Source organism: Vicia villosa, unplaced genomic scaffold, assembly GCF_029867415.1.
Source record: "Vicia villosa cultivar HV-30 ecotype Madison, WI unplaced genomic scaffold, Vvil1.0 ctg.002872F_1_1, whole genome shotgun sequence".
Taxonomy (NCBI): Eukaryota; Viridiplantae; Streptophyta; class Magnoliopsida; order Fabales; family Fabaceae; genus Vicia; species Vicia villosa.
In genome coordinates this window covers 119,678-147,661 of record NW_026706053.1, presented here as the reverse complement: position 1 = coordinate 147,661, position 27,984 = coordinate 119,678, and the positions used below count along the sequence as shown (strand labels likewise).

The 27,984-nt window shown below is 39.9% G+C and overlaps 1 protein-coding gene across 1 annotated transcript; it reads right to left on the bottom strand.

Moving 5' to 3' along the window:
* Positions 1-5,174: 5,174 nt before the first annotated feature.
* Positions 5,175-27,944, bottom strand: LOC131639966 (uncharacterized). The gene is made up of 2 exons (XM_058910387.1): positions 24,908-27,944; positions 5,175-5,347 (listed from the first exon to the last, which is right to left on the bottom strand). The coding sequence occupies exons 1-2, from the start codon at positions 27,942-27,944 to the stop codon at positions 5,175-5,177; spliced, it is 3,210 nt and encodes a 1,069-aa protein (XP_058766370.1).
* Between the last annotated feature and the right edge of the window lie 40 nt (positions 27,945-27,984).

Below are 27,984 nucleotides of genomic sequence, written 5' to 3'. Positions count from 1 at the left end.
CATTCTTATAATCAACATTCTTTTGCATGCAAAACATTTTCTTAAACATCAAGGGAATTTCCATGATGAGAATCCATGAAGATCTTGATCATGTCAAAGTAAAAGAGACTTGAGAACTCCGTAGAGTAAAAAGAAATCATTACCAAAGCAAGTTGTCTGAATACGCCATTAAGCATGTGCAGTTTGATGCCCTCGTTGTTTGATCATTAAGGGACAAGTGCCTGAACATGCCGTTGAGCCTGATCAGTTTGATATTGTTCTTGATTGGTTACCCTTAGGGGAAAGGGTTGAAGGATCCATTGAGAAAATCAGTTGATACCTTCTTTAATTGACTACCTTGAGAGGAGAAGTCGGAATAATTTGTTGTATAGAGATGAATTTTGATTAAGTATCCTTGAGGGAAAGAGTTTGAAGACTCCATTGAGTATGATAAAGTTGCTTCCATAGTTTGGTTGACTTCAAGGGAAGTAAACTCGAGGATTCTGATAAGATGTACATAATCAGGGGCAGTCACGACGAGGAATATCTCTCGTGAGTTCAGCCGACCTGGGGCAAGCAAATCAAGGTTTGACATCTCAAATTTGACCAATCAGGGTTGATCAAGTCGAGGAATCTCTCTCTTGATTTCAATTAATCTGAAGTAGTGACGTCGAGGAATCTCTCAAACTCACTCAATCTGGGGCAATTACGTCGAGATTCGAAAAACCTCTTCAAGGATCCGTGGATCAAGAAAAAGAATATTTCAAATGTATGAATATGCTGGGGCAGATTTTCTCAAGTAATTGGTGTGTAAGGAAGGAACCATCACTCACTTGTAAAATGCAGTTGATAATCATGAAGTTGATAGGCATCATAATGCTTTTCCCCAACAAGTCATTCCCCGAGCATAGGAGTTTATTTCTCCTAGAAAAGTCTCTCCCCAAGCATAGGAGTTTATTTCTCATGAGAATTCATTCTTTCCCCAAGTATAGGAGTTTATTTCTCCTCGGAGTTGTTCCACTCAAATATTCCCTTATCCGGATTTCTCATCCTCAACATGGTGAATTGAGGGAATCTCCTCATGTCAAAAATCCTCAAGTTGAGAAATCTCTAAGTCATGGCACATGGTGAGAAGTCGGAAGTTATTCTTCAAGTCAACAAAGAAGTACATCTTGCAAGTCAAAGTCCAATATCTATTGGCACCCCCACAGAGTTCTTAACACTAAGGGGATTCTCCCTGGTGTTTACCTCTCCCGAGGTCAGAGACAAAGTTCGATCAACAAGTCAGCGAAATATTCTTTAAAGGGCCCTCGTCATCTTTGCATATAGTAACCATTGCATTCGCATTGCATCAACAAAAAGCGTAGCATTTCCATGAATATGGAGCATTACGCCATAAAAAAAAATCAATCATGCATAAGCCAAGTTTGTTTGTGCTCCAAAGGCACAAGGTAATATATATCCCTAGAAGAAGTCTCACTTTCTCTCTCTAATGTGGATTGGATACAAAGTCTTTCTTCGTCAAGATCATTGCCTTTTTTGGTTATTTCCCGTTGGCTGAGCTCAATCGTTTGGATAACCCATACTTCGTGTGTGACAATTCGAATGATTGTCACTCTTGTAGAATTACACCCCGCCTTTTGGCCCGAGGGAACCATGTAGTTCTTATGTTCCGTAAGTAACAATACCTCTTTCAAAGTCCAGTGTTTACTGGCATCATCTAATAGAGTCTGGTCGTCACCAGTCCTCTCTTTGTATTCACTTTTTGTGAGTCCCCTTTACTGCCTTTTGCATAAGGGATATCTCTTGCTTCTCGCAAGGTTGCCTTGGTTATTTTCCCGTATGCTGCGTGCAGATTAGAGTGCGAATGAGGATGGGTATTCAACCCATCTCATTTTTCAATCATTTGGGTAGTCATACTTGGTGTGTGGCAACTCAAATGAATGCCACTCTTGAAGAGTACACCCCGCCTTTTGGCCTGAGGGATCCATGTAACTCTTATGCTTCGCAAGCATCAACATCTCCGTGAATGTTCAGTGGTTACTGTCATCCACGTGTCGAGTCTAGTCGTTACTAGTCTTATCTTGGTTATTTTCCCGTGTGCTGCGTGCAGATTAGAGTGCGAATGAGGATGGGCATTCAACCCATCTCATTTTTCAATCATTTGGGTAATAATACTTGGTGTGTGGAAACTCGATTGAATGCCACTTTTGAAGAGTACATCCCGCCTTTTGGCCTGAGGGATCCATGTAACTCTTATGCTTCGCAAGCATCAACATCTCCGTGAATGTTCAGTGGTTACTGTCATCCGCGTGTCGAGTCTAGTCGTTACTAGTCTTGTTTTGGTTATTTTCCCGCGTGCCGCATGCATAATAGAGTGCGATTGAGGGTGAGCATTCAACCCATCTCATTTTTCAATCATTTGAAATCCATACTATGTGTGTGGCAATTCGAGTGATTGCCACCCTTGAAGAGTACACCCCGCCTTTGGCCTGAGGGATCCATGTAATTCTTATGCTTCGCAAGCACCAATACTTTCTTGAAAGCCCAGTGTTTACTGGCATCCCCTGATTGGTTCTAGTTGTCACTAGCCTTTCTTTCAGTCAAGCCCAATAGTTATTGGCATCTCTTTCGAATTCAGTGTTCATAAACATCCCCAATAAGAGTCTAGTCGTCACTAGTCTTCTTTAGTCAAGTCCAATGATTATTGGCATCTCTTTCTTTAAAGTCCTGTTGTTACAGGCATCCTTCTAAGTCTGGTTGTTACCAGCAAAAGTCCTGTTGTTACAGGCATCCTTTGGTCAGTTCTAGTTGTTACTAGTCTGTTCCTTTAAAGTCCCGTCGTTACGGGCATCCTTTGGTCAGTTATAGTTGTTACTAGTTTGTTCCTTTAAAGTCCCGTTGTTACGGGCATCCTTTGGTCAGTTCTAGTTGTTACTAGTCTGTTCCTTTAAAGTCCTGTTGTTACAGGAATCCTTGAAAGTCTGGTTGTTACCAGCAAAAGTCCCGTTGTTACGGGCATCTTTTGGTCAGTTCTAGTTGTTACTAGTCTGTTCCTTTGAAGTCCTGTGGTTACAGGCATCCGTTGGCTAGGTATGATTGTTATTGGTCCTTTCCTTGAAAGTCTGGTTGTTACCAACGAAGTCCTGTTGTTACAGGAATCCTTGAAAGTCTGGTTGTTACCAGCAAAAGTCCCGTTGTTACGGGCATCTTTTGGGCAGTTCTAGTTGTTACCAGTCTGTTCCTTTAAAGTCCTGTTGTTACAGGCATCCTTTGGATGGGTCTGATTGTTATTGGTCCTTTCCTTCAAAGTCCGGTTGTTATCGGCAAATGTCCAGTAGTTGACTGGCGCTTCTTGTTTATATCAGGCATTTAATAGTATCCTCTGTTTGGAATCAGTAGTAACCGGTGTCCCTTCTCAAAATCAAAATTGCAAAATACCACCTCAGAGTTGTTACTCCTGAGCGCAAATTTTTGGGTTCTTTGGTATTCAATCCACTTACACCTCAAATGTCCAGAACTTGTGTCGTTCGTACATTCGGGTTTAAGAAGATTGAATAGGGGCAACTGTTGCACCCCAAAATTTGCCCACTTATTTATTCATATCCAATTGGCTCCACCTTACATTCATGTGCATACCTCATATAGGACATTCATCCATTTCTTTCATCCATATCACAGTTACCGTTACAGAAGAGCGACAAACAGAGCTCCTATTGAGAAAATTTCTTGGTTCAGAAGAAGGGATTTAAAGTCTGATTACAGAGGATCATTTCCATCAGCATACTCTTAAAATCAGGGTTTTATTCTCTCCGAGTCAAAGTTCAGGTTAAAGGATACAAATCTCAGGTTCATCAGGGTCGTCAAATTAGGGTTTTTGACCAAAGTCAACCCTGTTGACTTTCTAGTCAAAATTTGGTCAGGAGTTGACTGTGGATACGAAAATGTGGTTGCCCGGAAAATATCATGCACTGGAGCTCCTTTGGTTGAGAATTGATTGAGAATGGGGTCAGAAACAATTTAATCGGGAAATTCATCTGGAATCAGAGAAAATCATAACAGTTGACTTTTTTAGTCAAAATCAAGGTTAATATTCAGGTGTTGACTTTTGGTGGGAAAATCAGTCAAAGAAATAATAAAATCAAGAAAATGTCAAATTTACCAAAAATGGCAAGTTAGTTGAAGGGTGGAAGTTTCCATAAGAGGAAAGTTCTAGACTTAGAGAAATTTTGAAGCTTTTGGAATTGGATGAGCAGTCCACTTTGGCATTGGTTTACACGTGGAAAAGAGCATTGTTTGGGAAACTTTCCAACATCAAAGTTGTTCCTCTCATGGAGGACAACAACTTTGTAGTTGGAAACATTTACATTTGAGGCTTGGTTGAAGAGTTATTCATGTTTGAAGTTGAGATTTTTCATTTTGAGTCAAGTCATAAGGCTGGGCAGATCTCAGGGCACGCGCGCGTCAATTCCATAAACATTTGGTGTGCCGCTTTTAATGTCAATTGCAAGGTTCCATAAGCGTTCTCAAGGTCCAACATAAGTATCAGAATCTTCCTTGCCATGTCCTCTATTCAATGATCAAATTCTCATGACATTTAATTAAGTATAGAGAGAGATACAAGGCATCAAAGTGACACTCCTAGAGGCTGCATTGTGACAAGGACATTGGGTCAGGCATGAGTCACACGCGTGCGAACGGTGCAGTAAAATTTTCTTCATGTTCCGAGTCGTTTTTTAAAAGAGTTGCAAACAGCATCTTGCAATGTTACCAACATCAATCTTCTTCTATCATATATCTTCTTCACATTAAGCTTAGAATTGAAATAAATGGTGGTTCATGGAAAGAGATATAAGCACACAAAGTCATCATTATGGGCATGCTAAATCTGGCCAAGGTTCGAGTTTTGTTACTGCAACACACACTCAGCCATTACTTAATCAAACCATGCAAGCTACTGTACACGTGAAAAGCCAGGCAAGAATTACTACAAATACCAACCCTTGCTCACTAAGTCTTAAAAAGGTCCCACTCCAAAGAATCCTCATCATAACACTTGTATCTCACACTATAAAAAAAAAGCTCATTCACAAATCGAGACACGCTTCATTTTGCATTTTCCAGTTTCCACTTTCCTCTCATTACTCTCTTCTCTCTACTCCACCCTTTCTCATCTTCATTTTCTCTCTATGGTTTCACCTCCCTAACCGCCGTCGTAACCACTCTCCCAACCAACTCCGGCCACCATAACCACCTCTAACCACCTCTAACCGCCATAACAAACTTCTTCTCTCACCTCCTCCGCCAAGAACCTCCACCATCTCCATCTGAAACCGCCTTCTCCACCACAAACCACCACCTTCATCCACTATCCATGAACCGCAACAAACTTCTAATCAATAACCGCATCATCATCCTCTTCATTGCTCTTCGTTCAAGGGAGTAAGCGTGATTTGTATCAAGCATCAAGGATCCTAAGAATCCTGAGTTCATTTCTCAAGATCCGTTGTTCGTTTCCGTGGCTCGACATCATCAAGATTCACAAGAGTGGGAAGCAGCACAACTGGCAGCGTTCTTTGTAATATCCTTGATTCAAGAATCGTTCAGGTAAGAGTTTCTGAAGCTCGTTTCAGCATGAATTAGAAGCATGATAAAAAAGCACGTAGCGCATCTGTTGTGTATGCTGTATGTTGTGTTGCTTCGATTCCGGTCAATTCTTGCTTGTTTTTGGCGCTGTATGAGTGATTGTGAACTTAATGCTATGCTGTGAGTGAGTTTTAGTGAGATCTAGTTGATTAGGGCTTTACATATGGCCTTGGTTATAACAATGGAAGAGGTATTGTTGAAAACTAATGGTAGATCCGTGATCTACGTGAAAATACGAGTTAGATGATGGTTGCGTGGTGCATTTCTGGGCACTTTGAGGTTGCTCCGGTGGTGGTGGTGCCGGAGAAGACGACCAGAGCTCAGCTCCGGCGTCTGTGTTATATTTTCTTGTTTTTCCATCTCTTTGCTTACGTGTCACGCATCCACTGGTTATTATCCTATTATATTGCTATTTTATCTTTTACTCAATGATTGGAATGTTGCGTTGGCGTGCTGCCATTGGCTCATGCATGTTTTTTGTCTTTTTCTCATTAAAAAGGGAACGTGACCAGTTGATGAATGTTGCATGCTCTTTTATGTCACATTTGATAAACCATAGTGAAAAAATGAAATAAAAGCTGGATAATAATAATCAGGTTGGAATAATTGAGTGAGGGTATTTGCAATGTAGTTGGGCTGCGAGATACTTGGGCCATAAGCATTTTCTGAACGCACCCCATGTTTGTTAGTGCTATCATACGTTCTGCTATGGGCCCGACACTTTTTTTTTTACACCTCACGTTATCAGGCCCAAGGCGCAAGCAGCATAGATTTAGTCCATTGGATTGTTACTAATTCACCCCCCTTGCTGACTAAAAAATAAAACAAATAAAAAATAGTTTTCTTTCCTTTTTCTTTTTTGCATGTTAATTCATTTTTTGTTTAAATAAAGATTGATAAAAATGGTTTTTTGACTAATTAGAATTTTAGAAATACTTAGTTTTTTTTTTAGAATTTTTATAGTTGAATTTCTTTGCATTTTGATTGGTTATTAAATAATAAAAATACATAGTTTTTAGTTTTAATTCAAAAATAGACATGAATAAAAATAGTATTGTTTGTGAATATTTTCTTTAATAGTTTAGAGTTTTATTTCTCTTATTTTGTGAGTATCTTCTATATTTGTGAAATACCAAAATGCCCTTAGTTGTTAAAACAACTTTTTTTAGTCAATCTTCTTTAGATTTAGTTTAGATTTTAAATAAGAATTAGAATAACTTTAGGTTTAGAAATTAGGTTAGTCCCCCATTTCATTCTTTTTCTTTTTCAACATTAAAACACTAATAAATAGTTGAATAAAATACCTTTAAAAAATACAAAGAAAACACTTAAAAAACATTAATAAAAAAAGTGAAAATCATTAAAAAGGGAATGGAAGCTTGAATCTCCCTTGCTTTAGGGAATCATTCGAGTGCTTGGATCTCCCTTGCTTTAGGGTTCCATTCGGGCGTAAGTTCCCAAATTCTAAAAGACACAAACCAAAGAGTAACTCGAGTTTCCCTTGCTTTAGGGAATTCCTCGAAACGCTCAAACTCTCTTCTATCTCTTGCCCTCGTGGCATTCTTAAGAACATGTTGAATCCATTCCATAATTAGGCGTATAAGTCTCCAAAGGTCGAGCATCGTGGAGTGCGAATTTAACCTCTGTTCAACTAAAAAACACAAAAACATAGAAAATCTTGAGCCGAACTACGGTCGCTCTGATTCCTTGTAAGGGATACGTAGGCATTGGGTCGCGGGGCCTAAGCGAGCACACTTGTAAATAATTCCTTCTTTTCCCCGTATTTCTTTTGCATTCATTCGCATTTAGGTTTAGACATAGATACACCCTTTAGATAGAAACAAACATAGGTGGATACCATCGAGTACGATGGGCGCGAGGGGTGATATCACCTTCCCCTCGCGTAACCGACTCCCGTGCCCTGTTCTCTGGTCGAAAGACCTTGTTCTTATTCTGAGTTAGGTTTCCTGGTATTCCTTTCCCTTATGGGATAAATATATTGGCGGCGACTCTGATTCCATTTTTCGCGGTAGCGACACCCGCTAAGTCAAAATGGAAAATGCCATGAAAGCAGACAAAATGACTTAGGCAAAAATCAGGGCATCCCGATGGATCAAACTCAAAAGGAATTGGTTCATACAAAAATCAGGGATAGAAAAAAACAAAGGCGAAATACAAAGGATAATCTTGTGACTGCCAAATCATCGAAGCTTCTCGTAAACGCTTGGATCTTTACAACATTTTTCATCAGTGCTTGGATCTCTACTAAGGCTTCTGCTCAACATCAAAACTGAAACGATTCTCTTACAAACAAAGCATATTCATTGGATTAGGCGAATTTTTAGGATCTGGAGAACATCAAGGAGAAAGGGGTGGGATAATTAAAACTTTGAGCCTTATATCCATTGTTTCTTAAACCATGAACCAGGCCAAGTTACGACATTCAAAAATCCTAATTGAGGCAAGGTTAACTACGAAAGCATATTAGGCAGGATTTGTTATACTGACTCCTAAGGTTTGTTAAAACTATTTCTAACCACTATGCTTCTTCAAGCATTCATTTCTAATCATCCCGTCCTAATTCATAACGGATTTCGATTTCAAAACTTGCATACGCATCGCATTGGAATTACTTCCCAAAGGGTGCAACATTACCTACGAATATATACTTAGCATCAGGGAGATCTCGAAATGGGTTAATCAAGGGTGATCACTTCTAATAAAGACCTTTGCATGGGGGAACCACATCTAGAGGGTTCTCCTAAACAGGGGCAAAATTTCAAGGATCACAGGGGCATGCAATCAAACATCCTATTCAATAGGGGCGTTCATCCTAAAGGTTCAATCGACTTGGGGCACACCTCGAAGCAATAACAAAAAGGGGCATGTCAAACATGGGAAGAATTCAAATTCAAAGGATAGAACACTATGTATAACCCTCCATATCCTGGAGATCATGGGCATACCCTTTAGTCTAAACGCCGAAGCATCTAACAAGGTTATTCCTCGGGACACCTCCTTCATAGCTTGGAGATCATAGGCCCCTTTTTTCCACTAAACATTGGGGCGTTGGATATCAAATCCGTAAGGTGAACAATCTGAAAGGTTAAAGGTGTGGAGAACCTCAAAAGGTCAAAGGTGTGGAGTAATTCAAAAGGCCAAACTGGGGCAAGGCGCCCAGCATAAGGAAAAGGCATCCTCGCACTTTATAACCTCGAACAAATCTTTCTCCTAACTACGATCTTCAAAACTAAAAAAAACAGGGATTGGGAAGTTGCGCTAGCATCACACCCCACCTTATCAAGCAAACCTACAACTCCAGCGAGCTATGTACGCTTTGGTTATCAACAACCTATCATTAGAGCATCATGCAAATACATCTAAGTCATGCATTACATACATTGGTTAATACATTACAACATCTAAGTCATTACTCTGGTGCTAAACCACATTATCCACCTGCTTCCCAGTTGTCGCTACCGCGAAAAATGGAATCAGAGTCGCCACTAATATATTTATCCCATCGAGGGAAAGGAATATCAGAAACCTAACTCGAAATAAGAACAAGGTCTTTCGACCAGAGAACAGGGCACGGGAGTCGGTTACGCAAGGGGAAGGTGCTAGCACCCCTCACGCCCATCGTACTCGATGGTATCCACCTATGTTTGTTTCTATCTAAAGGGTGTCTAATGTCTAAAACCTAAATGCGAATGCATGCAAAAGAAATACGGGGAAAAGAAGGAATTATTTACAAGTGTGCTCGCTTAGGCCCCGTGACCCAATGCCTACGTATCCCTTACAAGGAATCAGAGCGACCGTAGTTCGGCTCCATAGTTTCCATTTGTTTTGTGTTTTTTAGTTGAACAGAGGTTAAGGTCACAATCCACGATGCTCGACCTTTGGAGACTTATACGCCTAATTTTGGACTGGACTTAACTTGTTCTTAAGCGCCTAACAAGGCAAAAGAGTGAACTTGGGTTTGTGTTTTTTATGTAACTACATGATGAACAAAACCCAATACAAGGTTTCGCACCACTTCGTCACTTTGTTTTAATTCGAGCCTTTATTAGGTGTTTTAAATGTTTTTGGTTGGGTATTTTTTAAGGGATTTTACTTTGCGATTTGAATCACATAAAATGTATAATGATCGAGAAGCAGATTAGGGAATGAATCCCACTCACTTCTATCCCATTATATAATGTTCAAGAAACAGATTAGGGAATGAATCCCACTCATTTCTATCCCATTAATTAATGTTTGAGAAACAGATTAGGGAATGAATCCCACTCATTTCTCTCCCATTAAGTAGTGACCGAGAAACAGATTAGGGAATGAATCCCACTCATTTCTATGCCACTAAATGATTGAGAAACAGATTAGGGAATGAATCCCACTCATTTCTCTATCACTTCCTTAATGTGATTCGCCTCTTTATTTATTAATGTTTTAAAGTTGAAAAGAAAAAGAATGAACAAAAGGGAACTAACCTATTCTCTAATCTAAGTTATTCTAATCTAAGTCTAATGACCCTAAGGTCAAGGATAACTATCCTAACCTATCTCAATTCCTCTTAACAAAGAAGGAAGAGTCTAAGGGAACATGGCAAAAGAATGGAGTTATAATTCCAACAAGATGAGAGGAGAGCCCTAGGGCAGTAGCAAACCAAGGAATTAAGTGTCCTAAATCAAACACAAAAGCATCATGGCAACACACGCAAATATTCACAAGAAGTTACCAAAGTATCGCATGAATCGTTACTTAACAATTAGCGAACAAACATCATTTAGTCAAAACAAAAAGCCAATGAACACTTGAACTAAGTTTGAAGTCAGTAGCAAATTAATTCATTTATAGGTCTAAAACCTCATACCAATTCTTGTTAGTCAATTAGCTTGAAGCAACACAAAGTTCTAACAAAAACTAGACAAAACTAGGTCAAAACTAGTTAGTAAGTTCAAATGGTGAATGAAGTTAGAAAAATGCAATCAAATGATGGAAGTCAGTAGATACTAACCTCTAATAGGTGTCTAAACAATCATGGAACCAAGTCAAGAAGTCTTATACAAAATTATAGGTCATTTGGACAAGTTATGATACAATCGCTAACTAAAAGCAAGTTATTTACATGTAAGAAAGGAAATTTGAGCAAAATAAGAAGACACGATTTACAAATCTAATTCCAGGTCCTAAAACCTCTTAAACAAACCTAGGAATGTCCTCAAAAAGTATTAAAAGCATTGTACAATTGCATCATCATTTACGGGCAAAAACAAACAACAAACGTACATAAACGCACAATAATCGAACGCTAAAGGAACTACCCTAAAAATCCTACTAAAATTTAGAATCAGAACTTCCTCTTTGATACATGAAATCCTATATATCCCTATTGAATGTACACAAAAATGAATGGAAAAAATCAGTTTGCGAGTTATTCAATCAAGCCTAAATGCACAAGGTATCTAAACCGAAACAAAATCGACTACACTTTAGAAAATAGTCCATTAAAAATACCAAGATAAGTCCTAAAATTCTTAGAAAAATATTACAATTATCTACACACAAAATAATATCTAAAACATATTTTTTCACATTTTTTATTGCAATAGAAAATGATTTATCAAGCCAAAATTGTGAGAGAAACAAAGTCGAAAATAAAATCTAAATCTGCCTGAACTGGGGGTGCATTAGCAAAAAGAACATGAACTGAAAACTACTATTGGCGCGCTGGGCCCAAAACTAGGTGGTGTAAAAACGAAAACAGCTAGGCCCATGTGTTCAGAAAGTCTCACGGCCCATGTTTCATTTTGGTCAGCATGCACTAATTTATTCCATTAGTTCATTTCAATTTTTACTCAGTATTGTTACTATATTTTTTTACAGTATGATTCTTTATTTGTGACACTTAACACACACCCATATCAATTGGACAGTCAATTCTTTAAGTTACTAAAAGACAAAAGATAACTCTTAACCAATTAGAACTCAACAACACACATGCCAATGATTGAGAAAAGACAAAAAATGCCAAAAAGCATGGGAACATACCCACTGATATCGCGCCACGTAAGGGAGGAAGGAAAACTAAAAACGTGAACACACAGATGCCGGAGCTCTGCTCCGGTCATCTTCTCCGATCAGGCCGACGGCGGAGGTGGACGAAAATTACCAGAAATGCAAAAAGCAAACACCTTTCCACTCGTTTTTTCGCACTGATTACGGATCTGCAATTAGTTCCTTCTAATTCCTACCCTATCATTCGAACCGAACCACTTTCTAAAAACCCTAACATTCAAGATTCTCCCTAAAATGCACAATATTATTACCAAAGCAATCCTTATGCTACAAGGAACTCAAATATGCGATCCACACATTCATAAGAGGTCTATATCACGCAAACAGAATACATGCTCAATGAATATGCAACAACTTCGATGCAAACATGGTGGTCTAAATCCTAACCCAATCCCTGATGACGGGTTCCAGGCCTATATGCTTCTAAAGCAATGGAGAGAGTCACTTACTTGGAGAGATATTGATCAAGATTTGAGGAGATTGCTTTCTTTGTTCCTTGAAGGAGATGATGATGATTATGAAGCACTTAGGTTTGATGAAGATCTTGGATCTTGGAACTGAGTTTTGAGAGGATGATGATGAGAGTTGATCAAATATAGGTGATGAAGTTGTTACAGTATGGTGATAGAAGCCGTTGCGTCGTTGGTGCTCATGGAGAGAGAATGATTAGAGTGACGGTGCAGCTACGAGACTCTGTAGATCTTGGTGTGAACGGTGACCATGGGAGCTTGATGGAGATGGCAGTGGTCACAACGATTGAACGGTGATGATGAGAGCGCAAGGTTGATGGAGTATGATGTTTGAGATGGAGATTCGTGGTGGTTGTTGTGGTGGTGATGATGGCGAGAGTGAGAGAGAGAGAGAGATGAGAGAAGATGAGTGTGAGGGTCCTCTTTTGTGATGAAGTTTTCAACTTATATATGTGTGTAGGGTATTGGATATTATGGTGTGGATTGTTGTAGTGTAACATTTCTCTTTAACACTTAGTGAACAAGTATGGCATTTGCAGCAAGTTTTCATGGGTCTTTCACGTGTAACTTTCTATGCATGGCTATTTGGAGAATGTGATAATGATGTGTGCAAGAGTGTGGCAGCAAACCTGCAGCCATGGTGCCTCATGCAGAAATTATTCCATTCCATGTCACTCACTTTAGAGTTCTCTAACTCCTTAACCAATCATCCAAATGCTTGAATCTTGGTCTCATCATAAAGATGGCATGTAAAGGAGCAAGATTGGTGTTGGAAATGTCTTGAGAAAATGCTTAGAAGTGTAGAAAAAATGGTTAGGAACTCATGGTGTCACCATTGCCCAGGGCGTGCGCGTGGATGCCTTGTTTCATGCCCAGCAATATGCTACGAGGTACTTTTGTGTGATCACTACTTTGATCCCTTCTAATTCACTTAATACACATCCAATTTCCCTGATTCTCGTTTCACTGGATAGAGGGCGTGGTAAAGAGTAGAAATGCCTCAAGAATGACTTCAAAAGATCTTCATAACGTCTTGAAATTCAATTGGAAAATGGCATGCCACGTGTTTGATCAAATGCCTGCGTCATGCCCAGAATTTTGCCAAGCAACATGACTTGATTCAGTGACAATCTTCCAACTTCCAGTCTTCATATCTTTAGATCTAAGCATCCTTTGAAGAAACTTCCAACTACAAACTTGTAGTAAGCTACGAGATGAACATTTTTTCTGTTGAACTTGTTTTGAAATTATGCCTTTATCCACGTGTAATGATAGCATGAAGTGGGCTGACCAATCAACTTGAGAACCTCCAAAATATTTTCTAAGTCTAGAACTTTCCTCTTATGGAAACTTTCATTTTTCAACTAACTTTCCATTTTTGGTAGTTTCGACATTTTCTTGATTTTATTTATTTTCATGATTTTCTTTGACCGATTTTTTTTAAAAAAGTCAATATTTGACAATTGACTTTGACTTTGACCAAAAAGTCAACATTTTCTGATTTTTCTGATTTCAGATGAATTTCCCGGTTTCTGCTCTAATTCTCAATCAGCTTTCAACCAAATAAACTCCAGTGAATGATATCTCTTCGAGACGGCCATATTTCACGTCCACAAACATCTCCTGATTAAATCCTTGAGCTCTGATTTGGAGAGAATAAAGCCCTGATTTTAGGAATATACTGATGGAAATAATCCTTTGTAATCAGACTTCAGACCCTTTCTTCTGAACCAAGCGATTTTCTCAATAAGAGCTCTTTATGTCACTTTTCTTGAGCAGTAACTGTGATATGGATGAATGTAATGGATGAATGGCCTATATGAGATATGCACATGAATGTAATGTGAAGGCCAAATGGGGGATAAATAAGTGGGAAAATTTTGGGGTGCAACAGCTGCCCCTATTCAATCTTCTTGGACCTGAATGTACAAACGTCTTGGGTTTCGGACATTTAAGGTGTAAGTGGATTGAATACCAAAGAACCCAAAAATTTGCGCTCTGGAGTAACAACTCTGAGGTGATGTTTGTAATTTTGATTTTGGAAAAGGAAACCAGTTTCTACTGATTCCAAACAAGGGATACTATTAAAAGCTTGATATAAACAAGAAACGCCAGTCAACTACTGGACCTTTGCCGATAACAACTGGGCTTTGAAGGAAAGGACCAATAACAATCAGACCTAGCCAAAGGACGCCTGTAACAACAGGACTTTAAAGGAACAGACTAATAACAACTAGAACTGACCAAAGGATGCCCGTAACAACAGGACTTTTGCTGGTAACAACCAGACTTTAAAGGATGCCTGTAACAACAGGACTTTTACGGAACAGGCTAGTAACAACTAGAACTGACCAAGGCTGCCTGTAACAACGGGACTTTTGCTGGTAACAACCAGACTTTAAAGGATGCCTGTAACAACAGGACTTTTACGGAACAGGCTAGTAACAACTAGAACTGACCAAGGCTGCCTGTAACAACGGGACTTTTGCTGGTAACAACCAGACTTTAAAGGATGCCTGTAACAACAGGACTTTTACGGAACAGGCTAGTAACAACTAGAACTGACTGAGGGATGCCTGTAACAACAGGACTTTAAAGGAACAGACTAGTAACCACTAGGACTGACCAAAGGATGCCTGTAACAACGGGACTTTTGCTGGTAACAACCAGACTTTAAAGGATGCCTGTAACAACAGGACTTTTACGGAACAGGCTAGTAACAACTAGGACTGACCAAAGGATGCCTGTAACAACAGGACTTTTACTGGTAACAACCAGACTTTAGAGGATGCCCATAACCATGGGACTTTATGGAAAGAGATGCCAATAATCATTGGACTTGACAGAAGGAGACTAGTAAAAATTAGACCCTTGCTGGGGATATACTACCTCGTGCTTTTTGAAGCATATACAAACTTGGCTTATGCTTTGATGCATGTTTGACTTTTTCCATGGCGTAATGCTCCATATTCCTGGGAATGCTACGCGTTTTTTGTAGATGCAATGTGAATGCAATGATTACTATATGCAAGAGGTGACGGATGAACATCGGAGGGAGCCTTCCGTCCTAAGCACTCTGTGGGGATTCTTTTTGCTTTCTTGTTTGTAAGGCCACCAGATGGTTTCTTGGACGATCCCCTAGTGTGTCACTTCTGTAGGGAAAAACTTGCACCAGATGATTTGTGGGAAGGAGACACGATGACACTTTTGAGAGACATTATCGTGATCATGTTTGGAAACTTTGAAGATTGCACCTCCCCTTTTGAACTTCCACATCTTTGTCGAAGCATGAGGGAATCTAATCAACACTGCGGAGCATTTGAACCTTGGATGAGAGCTCTTCAGAGGAATGAACTCAGGGGTTTTTTTTTGAAGGAAATGAGACCTTTGGGTTCTTGAAACGTAGGTGCTGGCATCTGACTGTGCTGAATGATCGGATCTTCCTGCAAAACAAATCAAGCACATATGCCCCAGGTATGATGGTTCTACCTCGTCCATCATCCCAAGTACTCAAAATCTTTAAGCAATTCTATTTGTTTTAGCTCATGTTCTTTTTGTAGGACCTTAATGTTAGAAATGCAATGCTTACCAAAATAATTGGACGTTTTTGTAAACAAAACAGTAAAAATAAAACGATGTAGGAATTTTTTGAGTGAAAAATCTTTTTATTAATGAAAAGAAGTGCCTAACATAGGCGAGTACATCAGGAAGCGGCCTCCTTGAGGAGGTGGCCACCAAAAAAAAAAAAAAAGAAAACCAACAGCATTTACAAACATGGCAACGTAAGAAAAGATTCCATTGGGTTCCAATCTTGCTATGCCTTGCAGATCTTCAATATTCCTTCTATTTTGCCTTCCGAAATGGATGAATGAATTGGTCCTTTACCCTTCTGAGGCCTCCAATTGTGCTGACTAGTTATACTCAAAGATCCAATGCACGATGCAGTCATTCGCTTTTTGTCCCTCTTTTGCCTGGATCGCCCTTACGGGTTTTCAATCCACCAGGACCCCTTTTTTGCCTAAGTCGCCCTTTCGGGTTTTCAACTTAGCGGGTATACTTTATTTCTTTTTCATTCTTTTCCTGATCTTTCCTTTTCTTTTATTTTTATTCTTGATCAGGTTTATGCGAAGTATTTTTTAACTGCGTCGGCATTCACGGGAAGTGGGAAGTCTTCGCCATCCATGGTTGAGAGGATCATGGCGCCACCTGAGAAGACTTTCTTTACAACATAAGGCCCTTCGTAATTCGGAGTCCACTTTCCCCTAGGATCGTTGTGAATAGGCAGGATCTTCTTGAGCACGAGATCACCGACCTGAAAGTGTCGAGGTCGAATCTTCTTGTCGAAGGCTCTTTTCATCTTCTTTTGATAGGCTTGCCCGTGGCATATGGCTGCTAGTCTCTTTTCATCAATGAGGTTCAGTTGATCAAATCTGGTCTGGACCCAATCAGCTTCACTAAGCTTCACATCTGTTAATACCCTTAATGAAGGAATCTCAACCTCAACCGGAATAATCGCTTCCATGCCATATACTAACGAGAAGGGAGTTGCCCCTGTGGAAGTACGCACCGAGGTACGATAACCATGTAAAGCAAAGGGCAACATCTCATGCCAGTCCTTATAAGTGACCACCATCTTTTGCACAATCTTCTTGATGTTTTTATTGGCCGCCTCAACTGCGCCATTCATCTTTGGCCGATACGGGGAGGAGTTATGATGCGTAATCTTGAAATTCTCGCATAATTCCTTCATCATCTTGTTATTGAGGTTGGATCCATTATCAGTGATAATTCTCTCAGGAACCCCATAACGACAAATTATATGGTGCTTGATGAAGCGAGTCACTACTTGCTTGGAGACATTTGCATAAGACGCAGCTTCAACCCACTTGGTGAAGTAGTCAATAGCAACGAGGATGAAACGATGTCCATTAGAGGCGGTGGGCTTAATTTCCCCAATCATATCGATGCCCCACATAGCAAATGGCCAAGGAGATGTCAACACATTCAGAGGAACCGGAGGTACATGAACCCTATCTGCATACACTTGACATTTGTAACATACCACCACATGGTTGAAACAATCATGTTCCAAGGTCGACCAATAATAACCTGCTCTCAATATTTTTCTAGCCATGGTGTGCCCACTTGCATGTGTACCAAAGGATCCTTCGTGTACCTCTTGCATGATCTTTGCTGCTTCGTGTCTATCCACGCATCTGAGCAACACAGAATCAAAATTCCTTTTGTACAACACACCTCTAGCAATGAAGAACTTGGCAGATAGTCTCTTCAGAGTTTTCCTATCCGTGAGGGAAGCACCCTCAGGATACTCTTGGGTCTCCAGAAATTTCTTAATGTCATAAAACCATGGTTTCTCATCAGGCACATTATCAATGACGCCACAGAATGCAGGTTCATCCAACCTTTTGATCACAATTGACGGCGCTTCATTGTCCCATTTGACTTTGAACATGGATGCTAAAGTGGCCAAAGCATCAGCCAAATGATTTTCCTCTCGAGGGATGTGATCGAAGGTGATCTCATCAAAGTATTGAGCCAATTTCACCACATGTTCTCTATAGGGAATCAAGTTGGGGTGGCGTGTTTCCCAATCTCCGTTGATCTGACTAATCACCAAAGCAGAATCTCCATAAACTGCGAGATTTTTAATCCTCAAATCAATGGCCGCCTCAATACCATATATGCAAGCCTCGTATTCAGCCACATTATTAGTACAATAAAAACAAATCCTGGCCGTAAATGGAATATGAAAACCTGTTGGAGAAGTAAGCACAGCCCCAATACCATTACCCAATGCATTAGAGGCACCATCGAACACGAGCGTCCATCGCGCCCCTGGTTCAGGTCCTTCCTCTTGATCTTGACTTTTGAAAGTCTTTGCACGCACATTATATCTTCATCAGGAAACTCAAAGTACATAGACTGGTAATCGTCCACAGGTTGATGCGCAAGATAATCAGCAATTACACTACTTTTAATGGCCTTCTGAGTAGTGTATTGTATGTCATATTCTGTCAAGATCATTTGCCAACGGGCAATCCTCCCTGTCAATGTTGGTTTCTCAAATATATATTTGATTGGGTCCATCTTTGAAATCAATAAAGTGGTGTGAGTCAACATATACTGTCTCAGTCGGCGAGCAGCCCATGCCAAAGCACAGCAAGTTTTCTCGAGTAGTGAGTATCTTGATTCACAATCGGTAAACTTTTTGCTAAGGTAATAAATTGCGTGCTCTTTTCGACCGGACTCGTCATGCTGACCCAGCACACACCCCATTGAATTCTCGAGAACCGTCAGGTACATAATCAAGGGTCTACCTTCCACTGGAGGCATGAGGATTGGAGGCTCTTGCAAATACTCTTTAACCTTATCAAACGCCTTTTGACAATTGTCATCCCACTTTATTGCCTGATTCTTTCTCAATAGCTTGAAGATAGGTTCACACGTGGCGGTAAGGTGTGAGATGAACCTTGCAATATAATTCAACCTTCCCAAGAATCCACGAACCTGTTTCTCAGTTCTCGGCTCAGGCATCTCTTATATAGCTTTTACCTTGGCGGGATCGACCTCGATACCCCTTTCACTTACGATGAAACCAAGCAACTTTCCTGATCTCACTCCGAAAGTGCATTTATTGGGATTCAACCTTAACCTGAACTTTCTTAACCTTTCGAACAATTTCTTCAGGTGAATAAGGTGCTCATCTTCTGTATGGGACTTTGCGATCATGTCATCCACATAGACCTCAATCTCTTTATGAATCATGTCGTGAAACAAAGTCACCATAGCTCTTTGATAGGTTGCCCCAGCATTCTTCAACCCGAATGGCATGACCTTGTAACAAAAGGTGCCCCAAGGTGTAATGAATGTTGTCTTTTCCATGTCCTCGGGTGCCATCTTTATTTGATTGTAACCAGAAAAACCGTCCATGAAGGAGAAAACCGAGAACTGAGCAGTATTATCTACCAATACATCAATGTGAGGAAGCGGGAAATCATCCTTCGGGCTCGCCCTATTCAGATCTCGATAGTCGACACACATTCGTACCTTCCCATCCTTCTTAGGTACAGGTACGATGTTGGCGACCCATGGTGGGTAAACTGTTACAGCAAGAAAACCTGCATCAAACTGCTTCTGAACCTCTTCCTGGATTTTCTTGGACATATCAGGACGTGTTCTCCTGAGTTTCTGTTTAACGGGCGGATAATTTTCTTTAAGGGGTAGCCTGTGCACAACAATATCAGTATCTAATCTAGGCATATCTTCGTAAGACCAAGCGAAGATATCAGAATAATCCTTCAACATTCCAATCAACTTTTCTTTCACATTCTCATTCAAAGAAGCCCCTATTTTAACCTCCCTTCTCGTCTCTTCGGTGCCAAGATTCACCGTCTCAATAGGCTCTTGATGTGGCTCGATCACTTTCTCTTCTTGTTTCAACAATCTGGCCAACTCATCAGGCAATTCACAATCTTCTTCATCCCCTTCTTCAGCGGTGTAGATAGGATTGTCAAAGTCATAACGAGGCATAGCAAGATCGTTGTCAACAGAATCTGGAGGAGAAGTGGATCTGCATGGATTATGATTGATCAGTGCATTTTGATGCACATTCCTCTACGGTTGTACTTATACATTTCCATGGTTTGCTTGTCTTATTTTTGTATTTTATAATGTTTTTATATTTTAAATTATTTTTATTGTTATTTGATTTTCGTATTTATTTTTCAGCTTTAGCAGTCTGCACGAAAACGATCATAACTGGAGTTCCGGGAGTCCGATTGAGGCGTTCTAATAATCGCCGGAAAGCTAAGAGAAAGAGCTACAACTTTTATGTTGGAGTAAAAGTCAGAATCGGAACCTATATTTCCCAGAATTGCGTTTGAAGCTGCAGCACTATTTTATTTTCAGTTTTTGGGTCGTTTAGTAGTGGGCCTGGTTTTGTCATTCGACCCAGTTGGGTCATAAACGTTTTTTGGCTGATTCCTAATAGGTCTAGCAGCCGTGTTACTGTTTATCACGTTTTATGATTCACAATTTTGTTTCCACTCTTTTGCTCTATACGCTTGAATGGAGAACTAAACATCCAGAGTCGATCTACTGTAATCGAATTCCAAAAGCTTTGAGGTTTTTATTTTATCAATTCAATTTCGTTTCTCTTTCAATTATATTCTATGAATTTGCATTTGCTTAATCTGTTATTTCGTGGAATATTTTGATTAATTTCGTATGATTGTATTCCTAACTGTTAATTGTTGTTTACGTCGCTTCGTCGTTAAATTGCGTTTCTATATCGTGTTTGCTTAATTCGCGATTGTATTAATCCGTTTGCTTAATTCGGAATAGGAATCCAATCTGTTTAATATCTTTTGCGCTTGTCAATTGATATTGAAATCGAATAGAGATCGAAGCCGCTTAGGGAATTGATAAGGTAGAAACCCATGATAAGCCGGAACCGAAAACAGTAGATTGGCTTAATTTTATAATCACTTTTTCAAAACAACTTATTTCATTAATCGCTTTTGATAATCATTTTTTCTATAATTCGAACCTAAACCAACCCCCCTAAATCGATTTACCTTTGGTTAATAATCAACGAGAATCCTTGTGATACGATACGCGAGTCACTTGTCGCTTTCTACGGTTTTATTCAAAACTACTCGTTTTTGATCCGCGCGCGACAGCGGATCAAATTGGCGCCGTTGCCGGGGATTCTTGTTATTATTAACTGATTTTAGAGTCTTAGATTTAGTGTTCATGCGTTTAGGCAGTAGTTTCCTCACGGTTTTGGCCAATCCGCGTTTAGAGTCGAAAAATTCAGTTTTTGAAAAAAATTGTGTTTGATTGTAAAAAGTTTTTTCCTACTGGAAGTAGAAAAATCGTACGATTAATACTCCCTTACTCTAAAAGAGTAAGGGAATTCGAGCCAAAATTGCCAAATTCATCGTTTTTCTATTTTTAATGAATTTTTTACTATTTTCATAGAGTCAAAAAAATACAAAAAAAATCCTAAAATTCTAATTTGTCTTAATTAGATTAAATTTCATGTTTTTATATTTTTCTGAATTTAGTTAATCGTTTTTATTCTTTTTATTCGTTTATGCATGTATGGGACATAATCGGTATTTCGGTGTATGTTGAACCCATGGCTGAACAAAGAACACTAACGCAGTTGGCTGTCCCTAATGTGAACTATAATGGTTTATGTATTGACTATCCTGCGGGTGATGCACCTTTTGAATTGGAATATGGTTTAACACATTTGTTGCCTAGGTTTAATGGTTTTGTAGGTGAGGATCCGCATAAGCATCTGAAGGAATTTCAGGTTGTATGCTCTGCACCTTCCGAACCTTCACTAGAGGATATTGTCAAACAAATGGCTGCAAATAATCTTCAGTATCAACAGCAAGTAGATTCTACTCTCCAGACTTTGCAAACACAGATTGGACAGCTTGCCACTTTGATGAATGCCATGCAGCAAGCTCAAGGATCAAACCAACAACCCTTGGATGAGCAATCCATTTTTCAAATAGAGTTGCTTTCTGAAAATGTTGATGATATTTGTACTGATTCGTTTGCAGATGATTTTCCATCATTGTCTGGTTTTGATGATGTTTACTCTTGTGATGTTTGTACTGACACTAATATTTGCTCTGTTTGTGCTGAAATTGAGCTTGCCTTGCAAAATGATATTCTTATTGCAGATGAGGTTGCAAATGAAGTTGTTCATGTAGATGAAGCTCTCGACACCCCGGCTGCCCGGAACAAACCATCCATTGAACAACCACCTTCCCAAGAGCTGAAACCAATTCCTGAAAATCTTAAATATGCTTATTTAGAGATGAATGAAAAACTTCCGGTTATAATTTCTTCTAAACTTTATTTTGATCAAGAAAGTAAGTTTTTGCAGGTTTTGAAGAAGCATAAGAAAGGAATTGGATGGACCTTGGATGACATTTATGATATTAGTTCGTCCATGTGTGTGCATAGGATCTCACTTGAAGATGTAGCAAAAGTAGTGAGGCAGCCCCATAACCTTTGGTTCCTTGATGTCGTGAAAGATGAGAGCACCTTCACGTGTCCATTTGACACTTTTACTTTTAGAAGAACATTCTTTGATCCTGGAATAAAAGGCGAAGGAGCTAAACCACTTTTTAAGGACGATGAGCATTACCCAAAGCTACTCCATGAGAGCCCCACTTTGGAAGAAGAAAATGTAGAAGACATCTCTTTGGGAAAGGCAGCTTATGTGATCACTTATCCCCCTTGACTACTCGGGTGTGTTCTTTCCTTTCTCTCACTCTTATTTTATATTAATGTTCTTTCATTGAGGACAATGTATGTCTTAAGTGTGGGGGAGAGAATCATTTATTTGTTTTGTTTTCTTTCAATTTTTTTTTGTTTTTGTTTTAATTTCAACCAATAAAAAATGCATCTTCTTGAAAGTTTTAGGCTATAGACTGATTTGAATCGAGTTTGCGGAGACGTGGGAAAAATTCACAAGATCGGTATCGTTCTAACACCGTAAGTCTCCTGCATATGGAAATCGATTTGAATTTTTTATTATGTTTTAGCCTTAAATTCTCATTCTCTGACAGCTCTTGAGTAGTTTATTTCAGCAGTCGGCACCATCTCTCACACACTTTACGCAGGAAGCCGATGAATATAAGTGAATGTTCCGAAAAGAAAAGAAAAAAAGAGAAAAGAAAAAGGTAATACACCTTCTAAGTTTGGTGATCCTCACCCGGTCACTTAACCCAACGGTTGTGTAATCTTCAAAAAAAAAAGTTTTCAAAACTCTTTGTTAGTTGGTTCAGCGGTTTCTGGTGCTGAACTTGGTAGGGAGGATTACGGTCCGATCCCCCGCAACTACATCTGAGTAAGCAAAGGGTTATGCCACGCAAGTACCGGAACCCCGTGCAAAAGGATCAGAGTCACTAACCGGTCGTCCTGCTATAAGTGTGTGGAGATAACGGGCTTAATGTGATTGCGCTTGAATGAAAAAGAGCAAAAAGGATGAGTAAGTTAGGCTATGGTATAATAATATAATTTGAATTGGTTTGTGTATTTAGGAGGCTTATGTCTGCATATCTGTGGTTAGTGTTCTTACGATGTCCTTAGTGTCCAAGATTAGTACCTGTCGATGCAAACTTACCCGAAGAAGATTGGTAGCCTAGGATGAGTAACTGTTGATGTATTTCTGCTTTCTTTGTTTTGTTTTTCATTTTGCTCGGAGTGCAAAAGTTCAAGTGTGGGGGAATTTGATCAGTGCATTTTGATGCACATTCCTCTACGGTTGTACTTATACATTTCCATGGTTTGCTTGTCTTATTTTTGTATTTTATAATGTTTTTATATTTTAAATTATTTTTATTGTTATTTGATTTTCGTATTTATTTTTCAGCTTTAGTAGTCTGCACGAAAACGATCATAACTGGAGTTCCGGGAGTCCGATTGAGGCGTTCTAATAATCGCCGGAAAGCTAAGAGAAAGAGCTACAACTTTTATGTTGGAGTAAAAGTCAGAATCGGAACCTATATTTCCCAGAATTGCGTTTGAAGCTGCAGCACTATTTTATTTTCAGTTTTTGGGTCGTTTAGTAGTGGGCCTGGTTTTGTCATTCGACCCAGTTGGGTCATAAACGTTTTTTGGCTGATTCCTAATAGGTCTAGCAGCCGTGTTACTGTTTATCACGTTTTACGATTCACAATTTTGTTTCCACTCTTTTGCTCTATACGCTTGAATGGAGAACTAAACATCCAGAGTCGATCTACTGTAATCGAATTCCAAAAGCTTTGAGGTTTTTATTTTATCAATTCAATTTCGTTTCTCTTTCAATTATATTCTATGAATTTGCATTTGCTTAATCTGTTATTTCGTGGAATATTTTGATTAATTTCGTATGATTGTATTCCTAACTGTTAATTGTTGTTTACGTCGCTTCGTCGTTAAATTGCGTTTCTATATCGTGTTTGCTTAATTCGCGATTGTATTAATCCGTTTGCTTAATTCGGAATAGGAATCCAATCTGTTTAATATCTTTTGCGCTTGTCAATTGATATTGAAATCGAATAGAGATCGAAGCCGCTTAGGGAATTGATAAGGTAGAAACCCATGATAAGCCGGAACCGAAAACAGTAGATTGGCTTAATTTTATAATCACTTTTTCAAAACAACTTATTTCATTAATCGCTTTTGATAATCATTTTTTCTATAATTCGAACCTAAACCAACCCCCCTAAATCGATTTACCTTTGGTTAATAATCAACGAGAATCCTTGTGATACGATACGCGAGTCACTTGTCGCTTTCTACGGTTTTATTCAAAACTACTCGTTTTTGATCCGCGCGCGACAGCGGATCAATGATTTATGCTTTATTTTAGAATGGAGGGATGATGATGAATAAGAAACGTTGCCATTTGTTTTTTTTTTATTGATTAATTATAAATGTAAAAGTAAAAAACGAAAGACAGGGAACAAAATATTTGAATGCAAAAACGTCCTTTTATTAATGATTTTAACATTGAAAAACAACAAATGAGGCCCTACATGTGTTCACTGTGTCTTGGGCAGAACACAGGACTTATTGCATGATAAACAAAAACAAACAGTATTACTTTTGATCAAGAGCAATTGAGATGATGTCTTCAGATGACCAGTTGAGAAGCTTCTGTCCCGGGACACACGGCTTGATCCATTCTTCAATGTCATAATCACTATCTGTATCATCATCAGCAGCACAAATATGATCCTTGACGATGCCAGCACTAGAGAACTTGATCGGAACGAAGGTTCCGGGCTTCTTGGAGGCCTCATTAGATGAACCCTGACCCAACTGATATCCAATCCCACATTTATCCTGCTTGATTGGTAGATCCAAGACTCGGCCCCATCCTTCGGGATGTCCAGATTCAACCACGGCTTTAGCTTCCTTTAGTGAAGACATGGGAGCCTCCAACTTCTTATTGTCAACATAAGGGATCTTGATAGTCTGGACAGCCTCAAAGGCTTGGCAAGGCGTCTCGTGGACCTCTCCTTCCACATCAATATACCTGAAGGACGCAAGATGGCTTACCACATGTTCTTCCTCCCCACATATTGTGACTATCTTTCCTTGAGTCGCGAATTTGAGTTTCTGATGCAATGTGGAAGTCACGGCCCCAGCAGCATAGATCCATGGACGTCCCAGGAGACAACTGTAAGACGGGTGGATATCCATCACAAAGAAGGTAATAGTGAAAAGCTGAGGGCCTATCATTATTGGCAAGTCAACCTCCCCAAATACTGATCTCTTTGACCCATCAAAGGCTCGCACTGTCAATTCACTCGGCCTTATCTCGACACCAGAGTAATCCAGCCTCATCAAAGACGACTTCGGTAATACATTCAGAGAAGATCCATTATCCACGAGAACACGAGATAACATAGTCCCTTTACATTCCACTGATATATGCAAAGCTCTATTATGGTTTCTACCTTCGGGGGGCAAGTCTGCATCAGTGAATCCCAATCCATTACCAGCATTGATGTTTGACACCACTCCTTCAAGTTGATTCACTGAGATCTCTGGAGGGACGAAAGCAGTACCTAAAAGTCTCAACAAAGCGTTTCGATGTGTCTCCGAACACAAGAGCAACTGCAAGATCGAAATCTTTGATTGAGTTTGACTCAGTTGGTCAACCACTTTATACTCACTTTTCTTGATGATCTTTAGGAACTCTTCCATCTCTTTGGCCACAGTATCTTCAGAGTTAGAGCTTTGCCCCGGATCCACCGTATCTTCTACCACTCTTTTCCTTTTTGCTTGAGCTAGAGCTTCCGCATTGTCATCGCGAGTATTCTGGGGAGGATTGAAAATACGACCACTTCTTGTCATTCTTCCAATGCCAACAACATTATCAACATCTTCTTTCTCAACCGGTGCTTTAATCTCATACCTGGCCCCTTGGTAGAAAACTTCTCCGCCATAATTCCATGGGATTGCTTTCTCACTAGTATATGGGATGGGACCAGGCAACGTGATGACCAAAGGCGGCGCTCTGGCAGGAATCGGGATCTTAGTAGGAGTATACGGGATGGATATCACATTGATTTCATTCTTGACTGACTTTGGATGTCGCACATGCTCAAACTGTAGATACCCACTATCTATCAACTGTTGAATCCCATCTTTCACCTTGTCACAAACTGAGGAGGTGACCATACAATCAGTACAGAATTCTCCACAACCAGCGTATAGTCTCATCCTCAATAATTCCTTCTTCAATAATGGCAACAACGATCCCAATTCGATAACATCCTTGACCAAGTAAATGTCTTCAACAATATCGATGGCATTTGCGGCATGAGTTCCATGGGAAGGCATAGGGTTCTGTACAACGTTAGGTCCTTGAGTAGGGGTGAACTCAATAGCTTTTGAATCGAGCAGATCCTGTACTTTATGCATGAATCCTATGCAATGTTCAATATCATGACCAGCAGCCCCAGAATGAAACTCACAGTGGGCATTAGCATCATAGTTAGGAGGAAGCTTAGCAGGTGGAGGGCCCATGGTACGAAGTTGCACCAAGTCCCCATGTAAGAGATGAGCGAGTAATTGTGCATATGTCATAGGTATGGGATCAAAAATTCTCGGTGGCCTCGACTTTTGCTGATACTGACGCGGGGGATGCCTCTGCTGTTGTTGTGGTTGTTGTTGAAGAGGAGTACTCGGTATAGTAACAGCGGCCACCTGTTGATAAGCATGGCTTTTACCTTTACCATAGTAAGCAGCACTCGCTTCACCTTCTCTCTTCTTAGCAAATCCGTTATATGGTTTCTTCCCTCCTGCCCCAGAAGAGGAACTAGCAGCACTTGGATTCTGTATTCTACCAGCCTTAATTCCACTTTCAATTCGCTCACCAATCATAACCAACTCGGCAAAACTTGAGGATGCAGAGCAGGCGGAGTAATATTGGCCCTTCAGAGTGTTGGTGAACAAATCCATCATTTCTCTTTCCAACATAGGTGGCTGGACTCTAGCTGCCAACTCGCGCCATTTCTGTGCATATTCTTTGAAGGACTCATTAGCTTTCTGGGATAGATTCTGTAACTGAGTGCGATTTGGTGCCATGTCAACATTATACTGATACTGCTTTATGAAAGCATCAACCAGGTCCCTCCAACTTCGGATATTAGCTCTCTCCAATCTCATATACCATTCCAAGGATGCCCCAGTCAGGCTATCTTGGAAGAAGTGCATCAACAATCCTTCATCCTCAGAGTACACATGCATTTTGCGATAGTAAGCTCGGACATGTGTCTTAGGACAAGTATTCCCCTTGTATTTCTCGAAGTCGGGTACCTTGAATTTCGGTGGCACACGGACGCCAGGAACTAAACCCAAGTCATTGATATCCATACCCAATCCTTGGCCTTCCATTGCCCTCATCCTTTCCTCCAGACCTCTAAACATCCTTCCAGCATCCTGTGGAAATCCCCATTCACTTTCAAGAAACAAATCCTCGTGTCGGTCCTCTTCCAACACGGGGATAGCAGCAACCCTTCTGATTTGTTGTGTGGTTTGTCCTTCAAGAGTAGGCTGGGGAGCCCCACGGGGATTACCTTGATTAGCAGCAGGAGGAATTACACCAGGTCCTCCGATCACAGGTTCACCATTGACACGAATATTAGCAGGATTTCTTTGCGGGGGGTCCGCAACAACCTGAGCAACTGTGTCCATCCTGATTCTGAGTTCTTCTTGGCGATCAACCATGTTTTGCATGACTTCCATGAACTGAGCCATCTGAGCAGTA